This window comes from Buteo buteo, chromosome Z (genome assembly GCF_964188355.1).
Source record: "Buteo buteo chromosome Z, bButBut1.hap1.1, whole genome shotgun sequence".
In the NCBI taxonomy this organism is placed as follows: Eukaryota; Metazoa; Chordata; class Aves; order Accipitriformes; family Accipitridae; genus Buteo; species Buteo buteo.
This window is the reverse complement of record NC_134204.1, coordinates 37,065,879-37,091,074: the sequence shown is the minus strand read 5'-3', so window position 1 is coordinate 37,091,074 and position 25,196 is coordinate 37,065,879. Positions and strand designations below refer to the sequence as shown.

Here is a 25,196-nt window from a genome sequence, read left to right as displayed (position 1 = left end):
ATTTTTTTTTTTCTTAGTTAAATAATACAATTAAATGAAGGACAGACAATTTACACCACCACCAGAATATTTAGGTCTCAAATGTGTTTTTGTTGATCTTATCCATGTAATCAGTGCCTGCTGAGATGGAGAGTTTACAGCTATTGTGAGATAATTTTTCCATTTCTTAGTAGCAACTGCTTCTCTGGGAACCTAAAGCATGACCAGTAGATACTGATTTTTCAAAGTATCAGCCCTCAGAGATGATGAACCTTTCTTAAAGGGCATTAGATTGATTAGAAAGCCTTTGTCCAGTGACTACATATAGAGGTTTAGTACGCAGCTTCAATTTAAAATATTTTTTAGTCTGTCAGCCTGTCAAATATGAGGTGTATGTGAGGATTTGCCTTCATTCAAGTAAGTTTTTGATATTTATATTTACTTGTATATATTCTGTTTGTTCAAATATTTCATCAGATGTTCATTTAGTCACAAGTAACAGTAGTACAGAGATAAATAAACTATTTTACAAGGCTTAATGTTAAGTTCTGTGTAATTTCAAGTGGCAATAGCAAGGTAGCATTTACTTCTCTGGCTGTTAGTAAGAACTCTTCTCAAAGTTAATGTTTTACCAACAGGGTTAATTCTATTAACTCTTCTTCCAAAACCATGAAGAAGCCTGGGGAGGAAAGGAGAAAAAGGCCGTTTTAATAAAGAGCCCCTTTAAATTTGGAGAAATAATTCTTCTTCAGTTCTTAGTATACAGTTTATATACAATTAAAACTCCTTCCATAGCAACAAATCCCACAAAATGCCAACTTTTACTTTGAGGCTGCTATCTATGATAACTTCTCTTCTGCATTTGTGCACAATATCATCAGATCACCATCTCTATGTTGTTTGCTATTATTCAGAAATTCAGGTGTGAAATTCTTTAAAATCTTCAGAAATTATGACAACCAGTACAGTGTGCACCAAAAGACCCCCTGCAGGGTCACCTAAAGCCAGTTGCCCAGGACCATGTCCAGGTGGCTTCTGAATACCTCCAAGGATGGAGACTCCACAACCTCTCTGGGCAACCTGTGCCAGTGCTCAGTCACCCTCACAGGGAAAAGTGTTTCCTGATGTTCAGAGGGAACCTCCTGTGTTTCACTTTGTGCCCACTGCCTCTTGTCCTGTCTCTGAGCACCACTGAACAGAGCCTGGCTCTGTCCTCTTTGCACCCTCCCTTCACGTATTTGTACACATTGATGAGATCCACCCTGATCCTTCTTTTCTCCAGGCTGAACAGACCAAGTTCTCTCAGCCTTTCCTTACAGGAGAGTTGCTCTAGTCCCATCATGGGACATAGTGACCCTTCGCTGGACACTCTCAAGTAACTGTATATCTGTCTTTTACTGTGGAGCCCAGAACTGGACACAGGACTCTAGGTGTGATCTCACCAGTGCTGTCTAGCGGGGAAGGATCTCCTCCCTCAACCTGCTGGCAACACTCCTCGTAATGAGCCCAGGGCACCATTTGCCTTCTTGGCTGCAAGGGCAAATTGTGTGAGTATCAGTGAATTCATTATCTTGAATAAAACAATCCTAGAATCTTCAAAGTCCTGATGAAGTTGATGAGGTTGTAGTTTTGAGAGAACCTCAGTCTGTTTTAATTACTACTAATCCCATTTTTAGTAAAACTGAACATCATACAGTCTAATGTCTATATTAATATTGTAAGATACTAGTACATATATAGTCTCCCGACACACCTGTCAGGCAGGATGTTTACAGATTGTAAGCTAAAGGCAGCACACAGTAAGGACAAATTTTTTTTAAGTGTTTTGATGCTGGACAACCATTGAAATCCTTGGAACACAGATGGCAGAAGACCTTTAAAAACTTAGCTGTAAGTTAGCTGCTTTGAAGTCACTTAAATTCAGCAGTAAAATGGAATATAGATTCCAAACCTTTTAAAACTCTGGTTAGCAACACAGCAACAGGCTTAGCCTCACTATCATAGGAGATAAAATGCTTCTTCTCTCCCTCCGTAACCCACCTGCTGACAATTGCTCACAAAAAGCTTCCAGCATGACATTTCATTGAGAAATGGAGAACTGACCTAGCATTAGATAACCAAGTAGAAAGTCATTACATACATTCATAATGGCTTTAAAAAGGTTTGAGAAACAGTTCATGGAATATTGCAGCTAGAAATGCAACATGTTCTTCATATAAACACTCAAGATGAAGATGCATAAACTATAGATACAATAAATTACTAATCTGCTATTCTCTAACAATTAACCAGTTTTAAGATTTTTTGCTGATCAAGGTTCTTTTCTTCCTGTTACAGTTTCATAATAGAATCATAATTAATGCAATATTATCAACTTTCTTAGACTCCATACTGTATGTCTGTCCTTCATGAGCTACCCCAGGGCAAAGATTCTTCTTAACAAATGCATGCTTTGAAAAAATTAGAAATATATAGCTGATTTCTTTCCTAGCAACCTTCTACATGCCCCCCCCCCCAATTGTGACTTCCTTAATTTTACTGTAGTTCAGCAGCAACTGTTAAACATTCCTAACTGAACACTTCAGAGAGAGGTTGGTTGATATACTAGCCATTTATTTTCAAGGTTTGATCTCGTCTTTCTGGGTGGTTCATAAACAGAGTTTATTTGCAACATAGTGGATAAATTCAGTAAAGGTCTCCAAATGCAAATGTATTCAGAAGAAAAGGAAGGCCCTTCTTACCCATTACTATAGCAACTCCAGAGCAAATTCCTGTTTTGTAGTAGTGGTTGAAAACTGCTCCAATTATAAAACAAATTTAAAAAGCAAAACTGTACTGCACAATCTAAGCAAGTCATGAGAAAAGTCTAGGTAAATGTTTCAAAGATAATGTTTATGATATTTTTCTGTACTGTGCTCAGATTTCACACAGAAAAAGTTAAAGATTAGTTAATATTTGGAAATTAATAAAATAAAATAAAAATAGTAAAAACACTGAGAACAGAAAAAATGAAAACTTCTATTTTGTTTTACTTAGGTTTGACATAGTAATCTGGAATTAAAAAGTATAAAATATATTAAAATGATCTGCAATATGCTTGAAACACAGAAGAGAAATACTGAAAACTAAGAGCTTTTCTGTTCTAAGATAAACTGCTATACCAGCTCAGTATCTATCATAATGGCTGCCATTCTATTTCCAGCACTTACCAAAGTAACGATGCTTGAGTTTATACCTTATGTGTGTGTTGGAAAGAAATATATTATTTTGTGTATTACTGCATAGAAATGAGACAACTGTACAGTGTTGGTCTTTAAAACTCCTCCCATTTCACAGGGAATATTCTACTTTACAGATGAATTACACTAAACAGCATTACATTTCTCTCTATCTATGACTTCAATTTTTAAAACCAAAGCAAAACAGCTGCTCCTTTGGCAAGACAGGAGGAATGTGAATGCCTCTCACTGCTTTATTTTTTTCTTAACCATTAGGGTGTAGGGAAAGCTAGTCTATCTTGCATTTCCAAAGAGTGAAATATATGATCTAATAGGAAAGAACTCCATCTACCTACCATTAGCTTATGAACTGTAAAGGCTAGTAAAAATAAAAGGTAATGCAAAATTTAAAAACAAACAAAAGGAAACATTATAAATGCCTCTTCTTTATTCCTGGCAGCAAAAGGGATAATGATAAATACACATGTGGTTTTCTGTTTTGAAGTGTGATTGGAACAGAATTCTCACTGTCATATTTATCATAGAGAAAACCTTGTATTTTCAGGAACTATTGAAATGTTGGATACGGAAGGATTTCTGAAGATCTTTAGCAACAGTCTTTTCTCACCAGCTGGAATTCCTGGTCACCTTCAGGGAAGAACGCAGCAAATAATATTGCCTGAACAAGAGAATTTGTCTGTCAAAAGGCTTTTCCTTCTACAGTCATCAAGACTGCAGGGCATATTTTTAATATCAGTGCTCAGTCCACCCTGTGCTTGGAATAGAGACTTCTTCATACCTTTTGTCCTGAACCAGAAAACAACTATGCGTGAAGAATGTGGCTGTGACACACTGTGTGTTTGATCTCTGGCAAACAATCCAGAACACTCTTACTACGCATTCAGAGAGCTGGTGTGGAGGACTAAGTTTTGTGTGTAAGTGTGGAGTGAGAAAACTTCAGAGGACATGATGGAGGAAGAAATATTTGTTATACAGGTATTAATCCTAGGTGTATCCCTATTTGTGACCAAAACATGGTTTAGAACATATTTTATCAAGTCTTCTGCTAAGAGCTACTCCAGCTCATGCCAGAAGAGGGGGGCCTTCTCTTTCACCGTTTGTCTTGGGTTGGACTACCCTTGTTTTGCCAGTTTGTTGAGACTGAACCTTTTTTCAAAAAAAAGGACTTAGCATTCCAGATGCAACTTATAAATAAAAGCACCTTCACTAAGTCCAAGTGTTTATAGATGTGTCCAGTATGCTTTTTCATAACAACCTTGAAAAGCCAGTACCAGCCTCAAATTCCTTAAAAACTACCTTGTATTAGACTGATGTGCTGATTATGAGGGGGAGGTAAGAGGAACTGGGAAAACAAGAAATTAAGGACATGTTTTGATAGTGAGATAATAGGGTTACTCATAGGTTCTTAAGGCTGTATCTTGTAAGATTCTATAATTAATTCTGATTTTTTTTTACTGTTGCACAACTAACACCACCTTTGCTGTAATCCTCTTACAAATATGCTGTGTGGCAGTGCTGAGAAATGTCTGACTTTTTCTGTCTGGACTTCAGGGGGAAATAGGTTTTGGGGAAGAATTTTTGAATGAAAAGGAAGATGCACAACTTGTATTTTTTTTCTTACAGTAGCATGGAAAGGCATCTAGAGATGGAAAAAAAGAGTGATAGAATGAACGGAAAGCAGAAGATACAGTATATTTAATGCAGCGCTATTTATAATAATCCTAAAAAGGAGGAAATGAGATATCTAAAGTGTCTAATTTTAAGATCTACTCAAGTACTATTGCAGAAGTTCGAAAAACAGAGGGATGTGATCAGATCACCTCACGAGGACAATGCCATTAGCAGTTTTGTTGTGAAGTAACTGGTCTGAATTTCCATGTTCAGCTCTGATGCACAACCTGAATAGACCATGATAACACAACTTTAAGTGTGGCAGTTTCTTCTGTAGCCAGATATAAGAATGGTTTGGCCATTTCAGCCATTTCATTATTCAAATAAACCCCAAACTCTACTGGAGTTTAAAAATATACAACAATCATCTTTGTAAAACTTGCTATACCCTGGGAGTAACTAGCTGGGTTAGCTCTCAGAATGGTAGACTGCCACCACCATTGCTAATACAGGAGGTCCTTGGAGACATAATTAAAAGCCTAAAGAGGAAACTGTCACACTGTTGGAAAGAAAGAAAAAAAGAAAGCCCACCAGGGGACAGAGATCAAATGAAACAACAATATTTTACTCTGATCCATTAAAAATAACAATTAAAAACCAATACATTTGTCCCCACAGAAACATAACTCTGATACAGCTAACTTGTACATAAAATACATGTTGTACTTAAATAACACCTTTCAGATGGGTCTGCCAAAGCGTTTCACAGACACCAATGGCAGAGCTCAGTTAATCAGCTTAAGCCAAAGGGAACCAGTAAGGTTTGAGCTGTGATCTAAAACCTGAAGTATGTGATACATCTTGTCCCTCCATAGACAACACTCAGTTCCATCTTTTGAGCAGTGTAGCAGCTGAAAGAGAGAGATATAAAAAAAGCTTCAAATAAATTTGAGTTGTCAGGCCATAGGTCAGCAGTGTAAGACCTCAGGAGGTGAACTGCAGGCACACAGTTAGACAAAAGACCCAGAAAGTGGATGTTCCGTGTTGCAGTATTGTTTTGCAAGTCAAAATGTATTCTTCCAAGAACAGTAAAACTGAATGTGTTGCCCATACAACTATTTAAACATTGTTCTGTGAGACCAATGCACTAGTAAGAATGCTGATTTTAGCATTTTGCATAAACTGGAGCTCATATAGGGGTATACCTCAAGCAATTGAAGCAAGAAGTATATAATCCTAAACAGCTAACTAAAATATTTCTAAAGAAACAAGTCAAAGGAAACCCACAAGCTCTTGACATGAGGTCAGAAAGTGACATTTATATTTCTTTTAGTTTTGGTACGTAAGAGGTAAAAACTACTGCATAGTATCAATCAAGTGAGCAATGAATACTAAAGCAGCTTTAAAAAGACATCTAATTCATCTAATTTCAAACATTTTAAAAAACAGAACTAGAAACAAATGCCAGGCATATGTCATATAAGAAGAAAAGGAAAAAAAATGTAGCATCTTTGACAACTTGTATGGCAGCATAGAAACATGAACATAATGATGTATGAGGGAGATCTCAGGAAAGACTACACACAAATCCTTTGGCAGCAATCTATCAAAACAAGATCCAAAAATTAGATGAAAGCTAATGTTTTGAGATAGAAAAGGTATACAGATAGATAATAAATTTCATTTACTTTGCTTAGTGAAATAATGCACTTAAAATTCCCACAGGCACCTGATTGAAAAAAAACTTGACGAACGTTTTATGCTCAGAATAAAGATCAGACTGAAGCTAAGTAAGAGAGAATTCCACAGAATTGCCATATATTGTTAACCTCTCTGAAAAGAAATAATCCTTAAAAATGTTTATTATTTACCAAATAATGTTTCTATAAGTAAATCAGTATAATTCACTAGGAAAAGCATGTGATGTTAAGGAAAATATAAAGCACCAGAAAAAGTCTGCTGGGGAAATTCTGATCCCAGCAGCTTCTTCAGGATCAGAATTTCTCCCACTGAGAAAATTAAGTGAGGTGGTGGCACCATAGAGAAAAGATCCAATATCAGCTAAGTGAACTGAAACAAGTGAATTAGAAAAACCCCAACTAAACAGATATAACTAGTATGGGAAATAAATATTCCTCCCACAAGCCTGCCACATATGTTGGCAAAAACTGACAAGACAAAATGATTTGTGATAGTGATTGAATTACATTTGGGTAAGCAATGCTGCAAGTATCGTCATTTATCAGAATCAATTATTAATCAGAATTTCTTTAATACAATGTGACATTTCACTTTCACCTTTTAAGCTATGGTAAAAGCAAAACACCCCACACATGCAGAAGCTTCTTTTAGTACAAGGTAAAACATTTATCTGAAACCTTTATTTTTATAGTCCTTCAGTCAAGCTATGGAGAATAGAGAACAGATGATAACACCCCTTTTCTGAGCATCACTATGAACATGGAGCAAGTTTTAGAAATTTGTTCACTCTAAAGCATCTGTGTCAGCATCCAAGGATGCCACCAGTTTTGGCAGGCAAACTGAAAGGAACAAGAATCTTGTTTTAATGGAGTAAATTTTCTGGTTCATTTACTAGTGAGAAAAAAAGAGAGGGATGTTAAGAACAGGAACATCCAGAACTATGTAGTGCTTGATAAAGGAAGAAGTATGGAGAACCTAATGTTCAGTATGACAAATGACGTTATCTCTTTTGAAATTAATTTAGCATAAATTAGATGAGTGCAGAATAAGAAATGCCTCAAAAATCACAATGTTGTTATTGCTTTAAAACATCTTCCATAGCAATTCCATAGATAGAAATACATTGTAGATTTTCTTCATTTCTTTGATCTACAAATTCTAAGTTTTTAAAATCTCAGCCTTCTACAATATGCACACTAGCTGGATTTTTTTTTTTTTTTTTTTTTTTTTTTTTTTTTTTTTTTTTTGCTTAATAGAGCTATGGTCATATAGACGTATTAAAATAGATTTTCCAAATTTAGATCATGTATTCCCAGCCAGCACTTTCTCCATAGCATTTGTTTAGTCAAAAAATCTGAAAACAACAATCATTTGCTCCCATTTGGCTCTACAGTTGTATTGTATGGTTTATGAAGCATTATAGAGAAACATTTAGTTTTAAATGCATGTGAATGTCAAGTTTAAATCATAAATTTTAAAAACACCAACAACCACATTGTATTGCTTTTTTCTTTAAAACATCTAAACCTGACAGCCAAACTACCTAACATTATCCAGTATACCAGAGAGACTGAAATACACAGAAAACTAGAAACCTGAAGGATATTCTGAACTTTAAACTAGACCAGTGAACTCCAAACTTTTTTGATCATACATCTCTGTATAATTTATAAATTATATACATGTACTACTATACTAATAGATTATGTACATTATAATATGTTCAAAAATTGAATTTATTAAAAGATTAGATAAAGAAAAATTAAATATTTTACTTTAATTATTTATTTATTAATGGTACAAAAAATATTTTCTTCCTGTACCCCAGTGGATTATGTTGTGCACACCTCACTTTGGAGACTGCTGGACTAGACCACTGAGGAATGACAGAAGTTCTTTATAGGACTGGTTGCTTTCACCTCATCTGAATGGAGCCTACATGAGTTATACTTCCATTCTCAGCAACATCTTCTGCCCTATTTTTTTCCCTAGTCTTAACTATCTAACAGTTTATAGAGCTGTTACAAACAGACTGCATCTATTGCCTCTGCAACCACTCATACTGTCCCCAGTGCTGGTAATTAGCAATCATACTCTTAATTAGCCTGACCCACCTGGCTATTTTGCTACTAATAAATCAATTAATTCAATTCACAGGGAGAAACTTCTGTGTAGTACCATAGCTTAATCACTACTGGTCATCCTTGTATATGACTGTTTTACACACTAAAAAAACTTAGTATCCAGGCTGAATTTGTATTCTCCACTGATACACAGTCTCCCAAGCAAGTACGGAGTGTGGTTAGTATTTTTAATGTATGTAGGGATTTGGCAAAAGCCTCAGCAGAGCGCAAAGTAGAAACTTGGGATGTACGCTATAAAACACTTTGGCACACTGAACTGGATGATCTTTACTTTTCCCTGAATGGTATGGATACTGCTCATTGAGGGTCTCAGTTTACTCGCCTCCCTCAGGAGCCTCTGTTACGACTCCATTTGTTAGTTTTTGGTGTGAGAAATAGAAGCTTCTAAACCCAGGGTAACTGTTGTTAAGATCTTTAAGGAGCTTCTTTTGTTTTCTGTAGAAATATCTGTTCCTTTGGGGGCTATTAAGCTATGTGATCTTGTACTTGTATCCAAAGATGTCCCCTTCCTGTCTTCCATTCTTTCCACTGGAAAGAGATTGTCTGGCTCTATCTCTTTATTCCCCTCTCCTAGCCAGTATCAAGAGGAAACATAAAAAAAATCACAGGAACAAAAGACATTTTACTGTCTGACCTTTTCTTCTTAATCACAAGTATATATTTTTGCAGTTGGCCCCATGTCAGTGGCGCAGACTTCTGCCAAACATGCTTTTTCTGTCATCACCATTGTTTTCCTTGTCTTCTCCTCCACATAAGATGACTGAATATCACTTTGCCCCATAAAAGGACAGTGAGATTCTCACTAAACTCACTTTTCCTCACCAGAAGTGAAGAATCTGCTCTTCTATACCGACGTACTTCAACTTCTGGAATAAAAAATGAGTGCAATATTGCTGAAAAGCATGGAAAGACATACTGGATACAGCAGCTATGGAGTAGCTGAACTGTTGGCCATAGCTACAGATGTTCACAGTCAAAATATCTTTCACCACTGCCTGAAAACCCTGAACAAACACCTGCAAAAACTCCTTGTTTCCATTTTCTTACCACTTATTCTGACTAGAGACTAATCGATCTGAAGGTGTACAAGGAAAACAGTATTTTCAGGGCAGGGAAAGAAAGGGGAGTAAAGGATTAACCAGGAGGTCAGAGATTTATCAAGACTAGGCCTTTCAGACCAAGGACTTAGTAGTAAATAAGAATCTACATCCTGAAGAGTAGAATCAACACTATCTTGAGTAGTAAAAGCCTGATTACTTTATGTCCTTGTAGCTTCCTCTCTTGTAATGTTGCAATGACATTTGACAGGTTTGTAATAAGTAAATAATCTATTAAATTAGCATAATACTTTCCAACCTGAGAAGAGATGGAAGGACCTGTCATAATACAAGGAGTATTTTCAACTCATGCCCTACATAGGCAGTCCAAAAGAATACAGAACAAATCCCATCAGCTCCTCTACCTAGCACCTAGGGTTCCCTCTGTAGCTGAATCCTCTCCAGCTCTCAGTTTATTTCTTCAGGCCTCAGCTTGTTCTGCTGTGATGCCCTGTGAATTACTTACTATTAGTGTCTGTGGCAGCCCTTTGGACTCTTTATGCTATTTTTCACTCTGATATTTAGTGAGCACATAACTTCTGTGAACACAGCGTCTTTGAATAACAGGCTAAAAGTTTCTAGGCCTTGTAACAGGCTAAATGTTTTTCCATGTGTATTTTCCTCTAAATATTTTTTTTCCATAATCAGTGACCCTCCCACTGACCCTAACACAATCTTTTTTCTGCCGGTATTAGTCTCTCTCAGCGGTTAACAAAAAGCTTCTCAGTGTCTTCTCTGCGACTCCTGCCCATCCTTGCCATGTGACAATACTTGCCGTCTTCGTGATGGGCCACTTTTCTTCATCCCCTTTGAGATTTGTCACTTTATTTGCTTCAGCTTTGCTGGATTCTATCAATACTTCTCTTTCTAACCACATGTAATCTCTTGCCCTGCAGATTTTCCACTCCCTGAGGCTGAACACCTTTATAACCTAATTCCTTCCCCAACTTGGTGAATTGGTACTGTCCACTACATAGTCAGTGCCTTCTCAGAGCACTGTATGAACAACCTGCTTTCATAACAGAAGGAAGTCTTGTGTCGTGGTTAACCCCAGGCAGCAGCTAAACCCCACGCAGCCACTCGCTCACTCCCCCCCAGTGAGATGGGGGAGAGAACCAGAAGAGTAAAAATGACAAAACTCATGGGCTGAGATAAAGACAGTTTAATAGGTAAAACAAAAGCCGTGCACACAAGCAAAGCAAAATAAGGAATTCATTCACCCCTTCCCATCAGCAGGCAGCTGTTCAGCCATCTCCAGGAAAGCAGGGCTCCATCATGAGTAATGGTTACTTGGGAAGACAAACGCTGTAACTCTGAACATCCTCCCCCTTCCTTATTTTTCCCACACTTTATATGCTGAGCATGATGTCATAACATAGCACTGTACCAACTACTAGGAAGACAATTAACTCTGTCCCAGCTGAAACCAGGGCAGATACCTTTTCATTGCTGGTCATAATCTGAAGAAATATAAAGTAAATAGACCTAACATAGATAGCAAATTGACCAGGAGCCTTTTTTGCTCCCAAATGTTAGAAAGGCATGTGATTTACTAGTTGCATTTGGATGTTTTTAGGAGCATTCTTTCAGGGAAGCAAGAAAAGCATCCACATAGGAAATGAAAAACATCTTGACTTGACATCCTGACCATTACCATAGCGCTTTATTTTACTTCATGATGCAACTCATAACGCTGTGCACGCTAGTTCTCCAAAGTAAAATAATTTTATTGCTTTTCACTAGTAGCTATGTTGTATTTAGTATAATTTTTGATAGCATTAAAATCTTAAGGGAAATATTTCATCAACCTACAGAACTAAATGAAAATGAAATTTAAAAGCATCAAAAACTGGCCTGGAAGCAAACGGAATAAAGATGTTTGAGGACAGGCAAATGAGATTACAGTGGAAAAAGAGAAATACTGTAAAAAAACTCTGTAAAAGATTTAAAAGACAGTTGAATATATGCCTCAAATCAGGAAAGAAAACATTGTGGAAAAGGATTAATTTACTATACTAGAAATAGAGTGATCAGATACTGCTTTTTACTTGCAAAAATGACATAAAAAGTGAAAGGTAGGAATAAGCAACAGAGAGTATGTAACCCTCTCTGTTGTCCATTCCTGTTTGTTTATTTCATATGCAAGCTTTTACACTTCTTTATCTGTTCTACACGTTTTTTCTTTTATTGAACAGTGCACTTCACAATCATTATTAGGCTGCCTTGCACTGTAATCACCATTTGCCTCCCTTTTCTACAAGCCATTAAATGGATTCTGTACACTGAGCTTTTTGGTTACTCTTCTCACAATTGTATCTCAGCAGTATCTCAGCAATGTGATTTGTATCTATCATCTATTGTGCCCTCTCAGCCTCTTCCTAGGAGCAGAAGAGCATACTCTGGAGTGTTTTGGAATATTTCTGTAACTATATAAAAATTTACCCTGGCACATGTTTACACTAGATGCAACAAAGTCAGGAAATGCACCTTTTATTTGGAGCAGAAATTTTATTTGGAGCAGAAATCAGTAAGACTTGCACAGAATTCCACAGTGCCAAGAATGCTTGATCTGCTGTACAGGTGAAAAATAATTCTTTTTGTCAAAAGCTGCACTATTCCAGTGAATTATATTTAATGACCACTGCCTGCATCTCATAGGTTTAGCTGAGTGTGCATCTCTCTACTCCAGTAAGCTGGAAACTTCTTGTAACACCTGTTTTACACAGGAGGAACTGAACCACAAAATGCCCGTACCTTGGCTGAAGTCACACGAAAAGAACAAGAAGGAAAACAAAATTGAACACAATTTTCCCAAGAATCCCTGGGGTGCCCCATGACATTGCTCCTCTAGAGTAACTGCTTCTAGTATTTGCAGATTTGGTATGTACCTCTGGTTGTGAAAAGCATCTTTTTTAATATGTAAAAATAAGTGCAATCTTGAAAAGTTCTTGTGTCGATACGAAGAATTTATAATATATGTTAAGATGCAGCATCTTTGATCCAGAAGACATGCTTGCCACTACTAAAAGGCACTCCAAAGTAAGAAGTATATTTACTAATGTAACAAATGTTATATAAATCATTTTATGTGGAAAATAAGTGTAGTAATTTATATATTTCCATATCAATTCTGTTTCATCTAAATACTACATCTTTTTTCTTCTTTTTAATTCATAGAATAAATTCTGTCTTAGGAGGGGAGACAGTGAAAGGTAAGTGGCTTGAGGGTTAAAAGAGAAGTTGTACTGAATGTTACTAGTCTTTGGAGATTATACCACCTAACACGGAGAGAAGAGGAAGAAGTAGAGAGAGTTTGAGACTACAGCCGTCTATGGTGACTGGAGAAGCAGAACCCAATGATAACATGAGAAAATGGCAGAACTAGAACAAGGAGAGGAAGCATTTAGTTAAATAAGTCACTTGGAAGTATTAGATCAGTATTGAAAGCAAAATACATTGCGAAAAACAGTTCTGCGCAATTCCAAGTGCTCACAGTAGGAATTCTGCAGTAGGATGAAACTAGGTGCCTGAGTCAGGTAGACCATCTAGAAGTGCAGCTGTTAGTGTTACTAAGTACTTAGGATTGAATGATTGGTGTCAACAGGTGTTCCTTAAATTATTTCCTTATAACTAAACATCAATATACTTTTTCTATGTGGATGATCTGCTAAGGATATATAAACTGCATTATTAGACAGTATCAACATAAACTTCCCTGAAGTGTTCGAAAAGTAGTTAACTGCTTCCTGAGATGGACTACTAGTTCCTTCCAAGAGAACTGAAAGCAGTTACTTTTGTTCACTTCATGAATTCAACAGAATTTTGAATATGATCTATTTCCACTTACTTGCCCTTCTATCATTCTTAATAAGAGAAGCAAAGACAGAATTTATTTTAATATACCAGAAAAAAAAAAAAAGTAGAGTCTGAAATTTCCGTTAAAGTATAGAACAGGACTTACTCTGAATTTGACTGTGGTCCCTTACACTAAAAGAGCCCTATATTTATGGAAATCGAAGTAAATATATCTATTTGTCTTAAGAAGTAGTAGTAGTAATAATAATAACAATAATAACAATAATAATAATAATACAATGTTATTTTCAATCTTGCCATTTATCTCAAACACACTGTACTGCCTAAACAGCAGACAGAATCAGATAACAAATAGGCATTCTCCACCCTCGTTGGAGACCTGTTTTTTCAAGCACACACCCGAACTTTTACCCAAAAGTGGGAAAAAAAGAAAAGAAAGTCGTAATCTAGGGTGTCCAAAATAAACTGTTCAGGGTCAGTAATAGCAGCTGTACATCTCTTTAATCATAACTATTTTTCTTCCTAGCTCTCTGCATGGAAACCTGACTGCCAGTAGAACTGATTTTAATGACAAATGATTGAGGGAAGTTCACAAGACACATGAACATCAACACAAATTACCAAAAAGGGACAAAGTATACCCACTCCCTGTTGAATGGTGCCTGAGTTCTGCCTTAAAACATAGGGTGAAATTATTTAATACTCTCAACCTATCGATCAGATTTAATTCACAGATTCAAACCTCCCTTTGTGTGGAGTTTGTTTGTATTTCCTACATGGCTTGAAAGATTTTATTCTTGAGGCTTTGTACTAGTAAAGAATACTGTAACCAATTTTAAATGCTGAACAATTTTTAAAAGTCAGATTCAGGTGCCTAGTACTGTCTGTATGAGACAAATTAATTTTTTCTAACATAGCTGTAAGCTTTGCAGCTTTGCAAGTGTTATGTATCTTTGGGTGGCCTTTATCTGAAAGCTAATTCTGTTGTTTGACTTTATTCTTGTTGCTTACATAAACACATTTCTACTCTGAACAGACAGTCCTATAAGTTTCACAAATTTCCAATTTTGGCTGTGATATGAGATGCATTTAGTTAATATCACACTGGAGATATCTCTTATTTCATACTGTAATCAGAACTAGTATCTGAAAAGATTTACAAGAAGACAAAACAGTCATCCTGCCCTCAGTCCCAAAATTATTGCTTCCTGAGAATACAGTGATTTAAGAAATCCCCAGTCTGGATATAACTTAAGTATCACATGTTAGTTCAGGGCCAGCCAAATATCTTTACTGTGGTTAGTGGTCTGCAAGACGGTGCAAAAGACTTCAGTTTGATTCCCTGCTTTTGCATACTGGACCAGACAGCTATGTTCATGCCTATATAACATCTTTCAACCAATAACCTCTGAAGATGCACAGCAGGAAAATGCTGAACTGTCGCTGTTCTTAGGGTGATTTTACAAAGAAGGAGGCCGTGCATGCAATACCAAGAAATCTGAAATAAATTTTTCAAACTTGAGTATATGTCACTATGGGAGATCTAGTTTTTACTAATGTTAAGTGTTTCTACTATTGCTAAGTGAATGTACAGCTCTATGTCAAGCCAACCAGAGCTTAGTGCCCTCAAAAATTGTTATCCTGGGTAGGTATTAGAAGGTAGTTTTCAAAGAAGAATGCACAAGTCTTCACTGATTTGTCGATGTAACTGCTGTGTTCTGTTGGCAAGGCTGTAGTTAAACCTGAATGGATAAGCTTTTCAGGATACAAGCTAATTCTGCACAGAGCTACCAGGCTAAGTACAATGGGTTTCAAGAGTCATGTAAAAGCATTTATTAGCTTGATTTCTGTCCTAGTTTATAACATCTGTGCTGTTTTTGTAAGTGAGCTGGCAATCTTTGGATCAGCGGAGTCACAACTACTTGGCTCAACTGTGTCTTGAAACACATGGCATGGCTTATTGGACAGAGGAATTTTGACAATTGTAAGGTTGATCATAATTTTAGTAACATCTTTGGTGACAGAGTAAAGTGTATTTTGTATGGTCTTGATAAACTGAAGGCGGGTAAGAAGGGATTGTTTAAAAGTAACTGGTAAAGAACAACACAGAGTAAGGTAAAAATAAAAGACTAGCATCTTGGATATTGTGGATCACAGTAACACAGATAGGGAGATCAAGTTAAGAGTGGAACATAGACTGACTAGATCAGTATGATATTAAAAGGTAAATGCCATTTTAAGCTGTATTACCAAGAACATTGTATATAAAATACATGAGGTAATTACTCTATTGTCTGTGGATCATGCAAAGCTTCAGCTAGAGAACTATTTGCAAATCAGTCCAGTGAACTTGCTGACATTTATGGTAAGTTCAGTAGTACTCAGAGAAAAGCAACAAGAGTGTTAATAGTTTTCAGAAATATGGCCTGTGAGGAATGCTTGAAGGAAAAGGCATTGTTTGGTCTATGGGGGAGGTGGAAGTCTGAAATGAACATGATAAAGCTCTTCCAGTGTTCAAAAGTCTGCTGTGAAGTCTGTCTAGGATAGGACAAGAAGGAATCAGTTTATTTATAGGGAAAAAATATTTTGTTTAGCTATTAGGAAAATCTAACATTAAAGGTAATGAAGTACTGTAGTAGGCCACTTATGGAGGGTATATATAGTGGGATTTTTTAGAAAATTCTTGACCAACATCTCTTAGAGATGTTCCACAAACACTCATCTTGTCTCAGAACAGATTAGAAGTTCTGAAATTTCATCCAGATCCAAAACTCTGCAATTCCATGAATTCAAGGTGACATTCAGACTGGACAGATCCAGTTTAAAATGAAGTAACGCATCTCTGTTTGTCATATACACTAGTGACGCTGAATGGTTTGTGTCTCCTGCTTACCATCACAATATGTGCTTTTCATCTAAAAGGCACAACACCAGTAACCTGTTGCTACTTATATTGACAGATTTATTCTTCCTGGTATTAGTGATTACATTTAGAACGTAAATTACTGGCCTAACTTTTATAATAATCCCATAAAGTGCTTTAAAGGCTGGAGGTGAGTAAAATTGTTTTGAATAAGGCAAATAAAGAGTAAAGTACTATGAGAGCTAGAAGTAGCTCGTTATGTTTTTTTTTCCATGCCTCTCTGTTACAAAATGACATATTCTGAGCAAGTTGCACTCCTGATGAATAGCATTTTCTCTGGAGTCTGGAAAAATGTGTCCCTTGGTATGCTTCGACAACAGATTTCCTGAATAAATACCTCCTAAGACTATACATGGAGGATGTGATGTCTGTGTCTTCCCTCTGCATAAATGTGGCACTCCAACTAAAGATCTTCCTTCCCTTTCATATATAGGATTTATTTCAGCTCCCATTTTTAAGTAATGATTTCAATTCTACCAACATCTCTTACAAAGCACTAAGCAATGCTTGTGTGTGTGTGTGTGTGTGTGTGTGTTTGGGCTGTAAAGGAATAGGAACACAAAGAAGCTGTAGAAGTTACAGGGAAGTACTTTTTGCCATTTAAGAGAAATATGTGAAATGAGTTAGAAGAATGCAGACAGTAACTATCCAGCTTCCTTTTAAAAATGTGACTTGGACTGTATTTCAACTATTCTTTAAACTTTCAGGAAAAAAAAAAAAGAGAAGAAAACATATTGAAACCCTAACCTATCCTATATTATTAAAGACTGAAACAGGAAATAGCAATAATGTTATGGGAGGCACTGACAGTAAAGCTTGGATTCATGTACTTTCCACACCACCAAAGCCCAAAAGACTGTAGCTGCTAGGCATATGTATCTGACAATTGAGCTAATTATGTAATTATTCAGCTATAGACTATGGAGTAGTAAAGCTGATATTTTAAATTCAAATATTTTATTTGCTAGTCATGTCACCGAACTCAAGATGCCAAATAACTGCTGCTAAGATCTTGATTTTGTAACAGTTGTCATAGTTCTTACCTCACAGCTTGTGGCATTTCATATTTAGTTTGCTACCAGTGCAATACCCTGTAATTGGCAGTAACAGGTCAGGCAGAAGAAACTTGACCTCATCTTAGTGATCTGTGGAACAATGTTGCCACCTTGGACTGGCACAGGTTTTAAAGCTGTTTTTCAGAGCAAGATATGGGGAACAGGTTTATTATATGGCTTCTATTTTTTTGCAGCAACTGTTATAACTGTTTTGATGCTTCTGAGTAATAGAACATCTAAAATTGTGGTGTCAAGATAACAAAGGCAATCAGAATGCTACCAACTTTTTTCACTTATTTGTATCAAACATAAATAAGTCTTTTGCTTGTCCACAGTGTATTCGTTCACAGAAGTCACAGGGCAGAGGATGTACATGCATATATGGAAGATTTTCAGATCCACCAAGATATCAGAAGTAGAGGGTCAAATTAAAATGTTCAACATATCCAGCATAATTTTACGAAGAGAATCTCAGTTGCTACAGACTCAGTGCCATAGTCTAAGAATAGTCATCCTTTCTGGGAGAGTATTTCACAAAGAAGAGTTTCTTGCAGTCCTTCAGATGGTAACTACCTTTGTCTCTTCTTTAGAGCCACTGCCCTGTCCTCCTCACATCTAGCATTGCTCTGAGAGAGGTATTCAGTACTGACAGGGTGGATAATAGAAAGTCTCTCTAGGCTTATTTGTAAATTAACTTTCATTGTAGAAAGCCACATTTTTCTATCCCTGAAATAAAATATAATGAAAGACTCTCCTGCCCTGCATAATTGAAGCGCATGAACTAGAAGAGTTACAAATGGTGAAAGATCCACATTTGAATTTTGAATTGACTCTAAAACATTCTGAGGTTTTAAAAAGAACCATTTAGCCAACAGTATGTAATTTCCCTTATTCTCCTTGTCCATCCATACACACATGGAATAAGTTCCTTTTATTCATTTCATATATATATATATATATATATACACACAGGTGGGGTCAATTTAGTATTTTTAGCTCAGAAAATACAACTAGGACATCCACAAACTTGGAGAGATTGGTCTAAGGTCCAAGACCAACCCTTTGGATGGGAAATCAAACGAACTGAAAGTGGGCCAGGCAAAGGACAGAAGGGAAATTCAGAGTTCTATCTGGATAGCACTGTCAATTCCAAACAGTATTTGGCTTATGATCCAGTGGTAGAAGTGCATGGATGAAAAAGTACTTTAAAAGGGAAAGTAGTTTTTGGACACAGTATTTTAATTTCCTACTTTCTCCAGGTTCCTCGGATTTTAAACAATGCCTACAGCAAACTCTACACCTTCTTTTTGCAATTGCACCTGGTCACAATGTGCAAAAGAAAAAAGTCAACAAAGTATTTGTACTAAAGAGCAGTGAGAGTACTCAGCGTTCTAACTAGATCTTTAGATGTGAGGCTTAGAACCAAGCTCAAGTTCAAACAAGACCTATTAAGTATCTGATGTTACAAGTAGCTGAATCCTCTCCTAAGAGAGGTCAAAATCTAACAGTTGGCCTTTGGAAAGAAAGCAAGGATCAAGCTGTCAGTTCTTCTGCCTTCTTTTCTTTCTTTTGACATGAAGATCAAATTGTATTTTAATATTTGAAGCAATTATAAAGAAACAAAAAAGGAAAAAACACATTATGATGCATAAGGAATCATGCATCATGACCCATTATTTAAAGCCTGCTTTAATGTTCTGTACTGTATTCAGCTTAGTTTGCCATATCCATTTTAAGTCTCCATTTAAGCAAGCTGTAAATAGCAGAAAAATTGTTGTGCTAAAAGTAGGGAAATCTTAGCAGTAATCTTTCAAGACTGGATGTGACAGATTTTGTGACTTGCCCCGCGATATTACACTTGACATTTTTGTTGCTTTTAAGATACTGAGCCCCAAATCACTATTAGCTGTGACTGGGGCATTTTATTCGTTTAAACTCATTTATGAAAGCAAGCTAAGTGCACAAATGCTCATTGTAAGATACCAGGATAAAAGAAGTAAAATCCCATCAACAATTAAAGTTCAAGACTAAAGCAGTTAAACTGGATAAGAAAAAAGACTTTCCCATCATGCTTATAACTAACTCTCTAAGGCAATCACTTTTGACTGGAGTAATATAAGGAAAACAAATGGTAAAACACTAAGAGAACTGAAAAACATTGAGATTCACTTGGGAAAAATACCCTCAAGTGTTATATGAGATAAGCTGAGACATATTCCAGAATGCATATAGAGCACTACGTGTGGTCTCTGACTAGCAATTACTAAGGTATAGAAAACAATTTTGATAGACAGATATTGGAAGTGACAACAGAGAAAGAAGAAACTTCAATTTAGAGACCTCTTAAATGTAAACACATGTATTCTTATTGGAGAAAGGATGACCATAGAACTAGCAAATAGATCCAAAATACGTATTTTTACTTTCTTCACTACTTTAAGCAAGTTGCTGAAACTTATTGCACCTTATTTTCTTCATCTCTAAAGTGGGTTGAACATTTTTGTTTCTTCGCTCATGTTTAAAACCTTCTAATGTCCCCTACAAAAGCTGTTGTAGAACTACAAAGTAACATCTATATCTATTTTTTTTAATATATATTCTTTCAGCTGAGCTCATAAACTACTGGAAGCACATTTGTCTTTAAGAACAGCTGCTAATGCATTTGGGAAAGTTTAGGATAAATCAAATGGTGTGGTAGCAACCTCTAAAACAGAGTTAGAAAACATTTGGTACAGAGGATATGGTACAGAAAGAAAAAATACAGATACGCTGCAGACAACCTTTCTTCATCTCCAAAAACCACCATTGTGACTGGGAGGATCTAGCAATACTTAAGTGCCGGAAAGACTTTGAATTGTGTTCAGTATTTTAGTGCAAGAGGCAAAAGAAACATAATTAACTCCTCTTAAATTCACTTCCTGAATGACAAAAATGCTTTTTGACTCAGAACACTGAAGTATCATACTTTCATGAACTTTATAGTGAATTTTGTCAGTTGGTTAACAGGGGTTAGAAAGTTATATGTTCAGAAGTTAAGAAATGTTACCATTACGAGTGTCTACACAACATTAATTCAGCCCTTTCATGTGATGAGTACACGGTGTTTGAAATTACATGATCATGTACTGTTTTCTCCCTGAAGGACCTGTCTGTATGAAGTGCACAGAATAGGTGATGTTCTCTAAATGAAAATGAGCATCTGTATAATGAATGAAGCTTCTTTCTTAAGACTCCTGCTTAATCTACTACTGAAGTTTTAAGATGTGTGAGGAATGAGACAGAAAGATAGACCTATGGTTGAAACAGATGAAGCAGTGAAATCCCACCCTGAAGTACTAGATTCTACCCCTGTCTCTGAGCTCCTGGGCAACTCACTTTGAACAAAATGTTTATAGTTAGTCACCAGTTCTTCAATTCTTGGCTCAGGTCCCTGTGGTCCACAGCTAAGTTTAGGTGAACTCCTTCAGAAGTAGTATACTTGATACCCTGCCTACGTTGGGTCAAATTTCAAACTTCCTCTAAAATACCAGGAAATTATAGTTTGCCAGGGAAAGCGCTAGACTCTTTTTTATAATAAGTGCACAGGTATTCTTTTCCTAATTAGACTCTTGAAAATGGTTTAAGTTCTCCTGAAATGTCAGAATCTGACAGATTAACTAGCATAAAACTCAAACAAAAAAAAAAGAAAAAAAAAAGAAAAAAGGGAAAAGAGTAATCTGTAATATGAAGTAGGAACCTACCTTTTCTGTAAGTCATGCTATAAGCCATGCTACCTATTGTAGAGTAATACTTACCATAGGAACTTAATATAAATGTTCAGTATGCATATGGATGCTACAGCCATATTTCTGAGTAAAATGAATAACCAGATTAGGACTTCATAATGATATTGGTCTAAAATGCTGATGCTTATTTTTATGCTGAATGGCATTCTTTTCCCCTTTACTCATTGTAGGTTACAGAAAACAGGTTTTATATTCAGGACTGGACATAATTAATCTGTTGGAGATCCTTTCTACTGGTAAACTGGTTTTTCATTTACATTTCAATTATACTACTCTCTAAAACTGTTCTTTCTCACCTTGTCACCCAACAAAATATGGAGGATTTCAGTTTGATACGTTGCTATAACGCCTCATAGGCTACTGGTGCCTTATGTTCTGCCTCTGCTCTGTTGGCTGGGCTCATCCTCTGGACTGCACCTCCAGGTTTGCAAAATGGGCAGAAGATTCAAGTGAACCATAAATTCCTTCCGTGAGAAGGAAGATCAAGACAGCAGAGAGATACCACACTCTGGAGACATCACAGTTTAGATGACACATACTTCCATTCCTCTCAAGCTGCAGTTCCTACTCAGATCTATCTCAAACTTGCAACATCTCAGTGCTCCAATTCTGAAAATCAAAATAAAAGTGAAGAAAAATATTTTTCTAACTAACTTTGTGCTAATTAATCTCAAACCAATGAGTACTACTAATTCTTTATGGTGGTTATAACCGGTTTTGAAAGAAAACTACAGTGAGAGGGTATTTGCTGTATAAGATAGATATTGTGTTGGTGAGGCTGAAATTGTTACACTACTCTCTTCACTAACAAATATCATTAGTCTAAAATGCAAGGAAAAGTTTAGGCCTTGCTCCTACTCTCTGAAACCTTATATATGATATCCAAAATTTAAGACAATTACATACTTTGAGAAGTTGTAAGACAGTTCCGTGACACAGCTTGAGTCTGTACGCTGTCTTTTGAGGTGTTCATTGAACTACAAGTAAAGATATTTTGTCATTCCCTGCAATATCTATGATGTGCTGATGTCATAGTCACCGCAGCAACATGAAGAAACAAAAGTCACTATGCAGGTGGATGGTATAGTGTTTTAACAAGAGCCCTATCTTCTTAGGATTATCTGAGAATATACCACATAGAGGGCAAATTTGAAAGCAAGAACTCAATGCAAATTTAAAACACTATTGTCTATGTGTCTGAAAGTGTGATTCTGAAAGATGCAAAATTTTGAAAAAGCTTGGAGCTTGTTCAGTCTGAAGTCTAATGATGATGTATATTCAAATGTCACCAGTTAGATATTTTGCGGCTGATGCTTTGAGCAGAAATGTCTTATTCCACAATATTTATCCCGTAATCCCATAGTGTCAAGCCAAGAATCAGAACTCCCAACAGCCAACTTGCCTCCAGCTATTTTACCTCCTCAGCAGCTTTCAAGAGGCTGTAATATACTGTCAATACAAAAGCCACTGGCTTATTGACAGGTGGAAGAAAAAAAAAGGGAGGTTTAAAAAAGCTGAATTAAATATCAAGCAAGATAACAAAGGAATTAATCATGAGGCATTATTAGTTTTCATATAAAATTATTTAAAATCTTTAAAATTAAAGTAACTGAAGCTATTAATGATTGTGTTACACTTAACAGGATGGTTGTTTGAAATTATAGATCAAAGCTTAGACAAAACTTTTTAGTGTGTGACATAGGTTATTATCACTGTAATCTACTGGTTTAGTGCATATAAGGAATACGTCCTTCAAATCCCTAGCCCCAGTTAGAAAAAATCTCACTCTTCCAAAGCAGTAAGGAAAGCCAGTTTTAAATTTAGTTGAATGGCTGTCTATCTACTATAAGACTGTTCTTTCACAAACCTGTAACTGTTTTGTAGCCTTTGATTCACTTCTGTGAAACTGCAGAGTAAAGATTAGCCTTGTAATGGGCATGGCATACCTTTGTTCTAGCAAGTGACCATGCCTTTTGCGAGCTAAGGTTGCAGCACTTTATTTTTCATTTGCATCGAGCTAACTCGGACCCTCCCTCCTTCATGCGAGGAGACATGGATGTGAACTTGTCAGGGCTTTTACCACTAGGGGGCTGTGTGAACACAATTTTTTGGCAACTTCTTGGCCCTTCACTGGTTCAAAAGGGCAAATGCGTTTCCGTGTACGATAAAATGTGACTCTGAAATAATTAACTAGATTTTTCTTATCTCTCCCCTTTGACAGAAAACGCATCAAATAATGGCTTAATTAGTCCTGTGAATTTTTTAGAATGACCATGAATCACTCAAAATTTTTGTTGGTCATGGTACCTGTACAAAAGCCCGCCAAATCCTAAAAAATGCAAAATCATTTTGAGTCATTGTCTGAGCCTGAAACATGCTCTCTACAGCTCAAGGTTCGAAACTAATCCTGATGAATTGGGGGCACTGCAAATCCTACCCAGAAGCTGATACGTATTATGCCTAATGAAGGTATCTGATGAATACCCAGAAAACAGAATGAAATTTCCACAGAAACACAGATAACCTTGAGATATAGCCAACCAGTTTTTGTGACAACCTAGTTTTGATAATAAGATAGATAATTTACCCTTCCCTCTTCCAACAGGCATAGGAAATGCACAAATAACAAGGACGACAAAAACTGGTAAAAAGCCTGGAAACTTTGTAATTCACAGGGACGTGCCATTCATTTACATTAAGAGTTTGCTGTGATTTTAGTCCATCGGAGATGCAGGAAAAAATCAAAAGTGCCAAGCAGCTACCTATTTTATATACTTGGCCCATCTCCTCTTGATTCTTCTAAAGTGCCTGCTGGGTCATCGAGGTGTCCAGTCACACCAACGGGGAGCAGAAGGCAAAAAGTCCTAGTATTTGTATTTCACGTCACCTGAAAAGCTCTCCCCATGTTCCCTTTTTAAAGATCCAGTCCTAATCTTGTATTTAAACAGCGCCCGAGGAAGGGAGCCGATTTTGATAGCACTAGTGACCCACACGAGGTATGACCAGATCGGCTTGGCTATCGCTACCTGTAGACAAAGCGTGACAGCCTTCTGTCCATCTTCCTTTTGCCAAGCCACCCAAGCAAGGCATTAGGTGTCTGCCACCCCCTCAGCGCCGGGGAGGGGGGGGCGGGGGGACGGGGCATGAGGGACAATCGGCTACAAACGGGGGCAAGGAAAGATTTCGCAGGGGAAGGCGCCACGAGGGGACTGGCGGACCGCAGCCCTTCTCCCGCCGAGGCGCTGGCCGGGCAGAAAGGTAGCCGGCGCGGAGCGACAGGGAGCGGCAACGCCCAGCCGCCCTGCCCCGCCGCCAGGCAGAGCCCCGAGGCGGGCGGTACGTGTGCGGCCGCGGGAGGGCGCGGAACGGAACGGAACGGAACGGCCCTCCCCGCCCCGCCCCCCCCATCGCGCGCGCTCCCTCAGGACGCGAGAGGCGGCCGTTGTGTGCCTGCGCGCCGCGGGCCGCAGCCGCCTGCGTTTCCTCGGCGTCGCCGGGGCAGGGTTTCGCTCGGTTTGGCTCGGTGTCACACACAGATGTGACTCTTGTCTGTTCCCTGCAAACGTACAACCGTGACGGCTCACCTCCTCCCGCCTCCCTTCCCCCCCCCCAACAAAAAAAACCCACCCTTTTGCAAAAATTTCTTCAGATCCCACATCGAGCCGCAGCCGCCGCAGCAGAGCCCCGGGAGCTGATGGAGCAATGGGTGGGAAGCGGGAAACCGGCACCACAAGCGAAAACTTTTCATTTGCCTAACTTTTCGCTTCCCTTCTAACGCTCTCCCCTCGCCCCCCTCCGGCTCCTTACCCCCTCCTCTGGGCTACGCTTCATTTTCCGCCGTGGCTC

General features: G+C 37.5%; 1 protein-coding gene and 1 long non-coding RNA gene across 2 annotated transcripts in view; one reads left to right on the top strand and one right to left on the bottom strand.

The window, feature by feature from the left end:
* Positions 1-25,196, bottom strand: part of LOC142027311 (uncharacterized) — a 33,034-nt gene that overhangs the window by 7,088 nt on the left and 750 nt on the right. Inside the window, exon 2 of the long non-coding RNA XR_012649086.1 lies at positions 567-658. This is a non-coding gene — a long non-coding RNA (uncharacterized LOC142027311). The remainder of the gene's footprint in view (positions 1-566; positions 659-25,196) is intronic.
* Positions 24,655-25,196, top strand: part of BNC2 (basonuclin zinc finger protein 2) — a 341,392-nt gene continuing 340,850 nt past the window's right edge. The window contains exon 1 of the mRNA XM_075021244.1: positions 24,655-25,056. Coding sequence (XP_074877345.1) covers positions 25,045-25,056 — 12 coding nt within the window. The 5' untranslated portion in view covers positions 24,655-25,044. The remainder of the gene's footprint in view (positions 25,057-25,196) is intronic.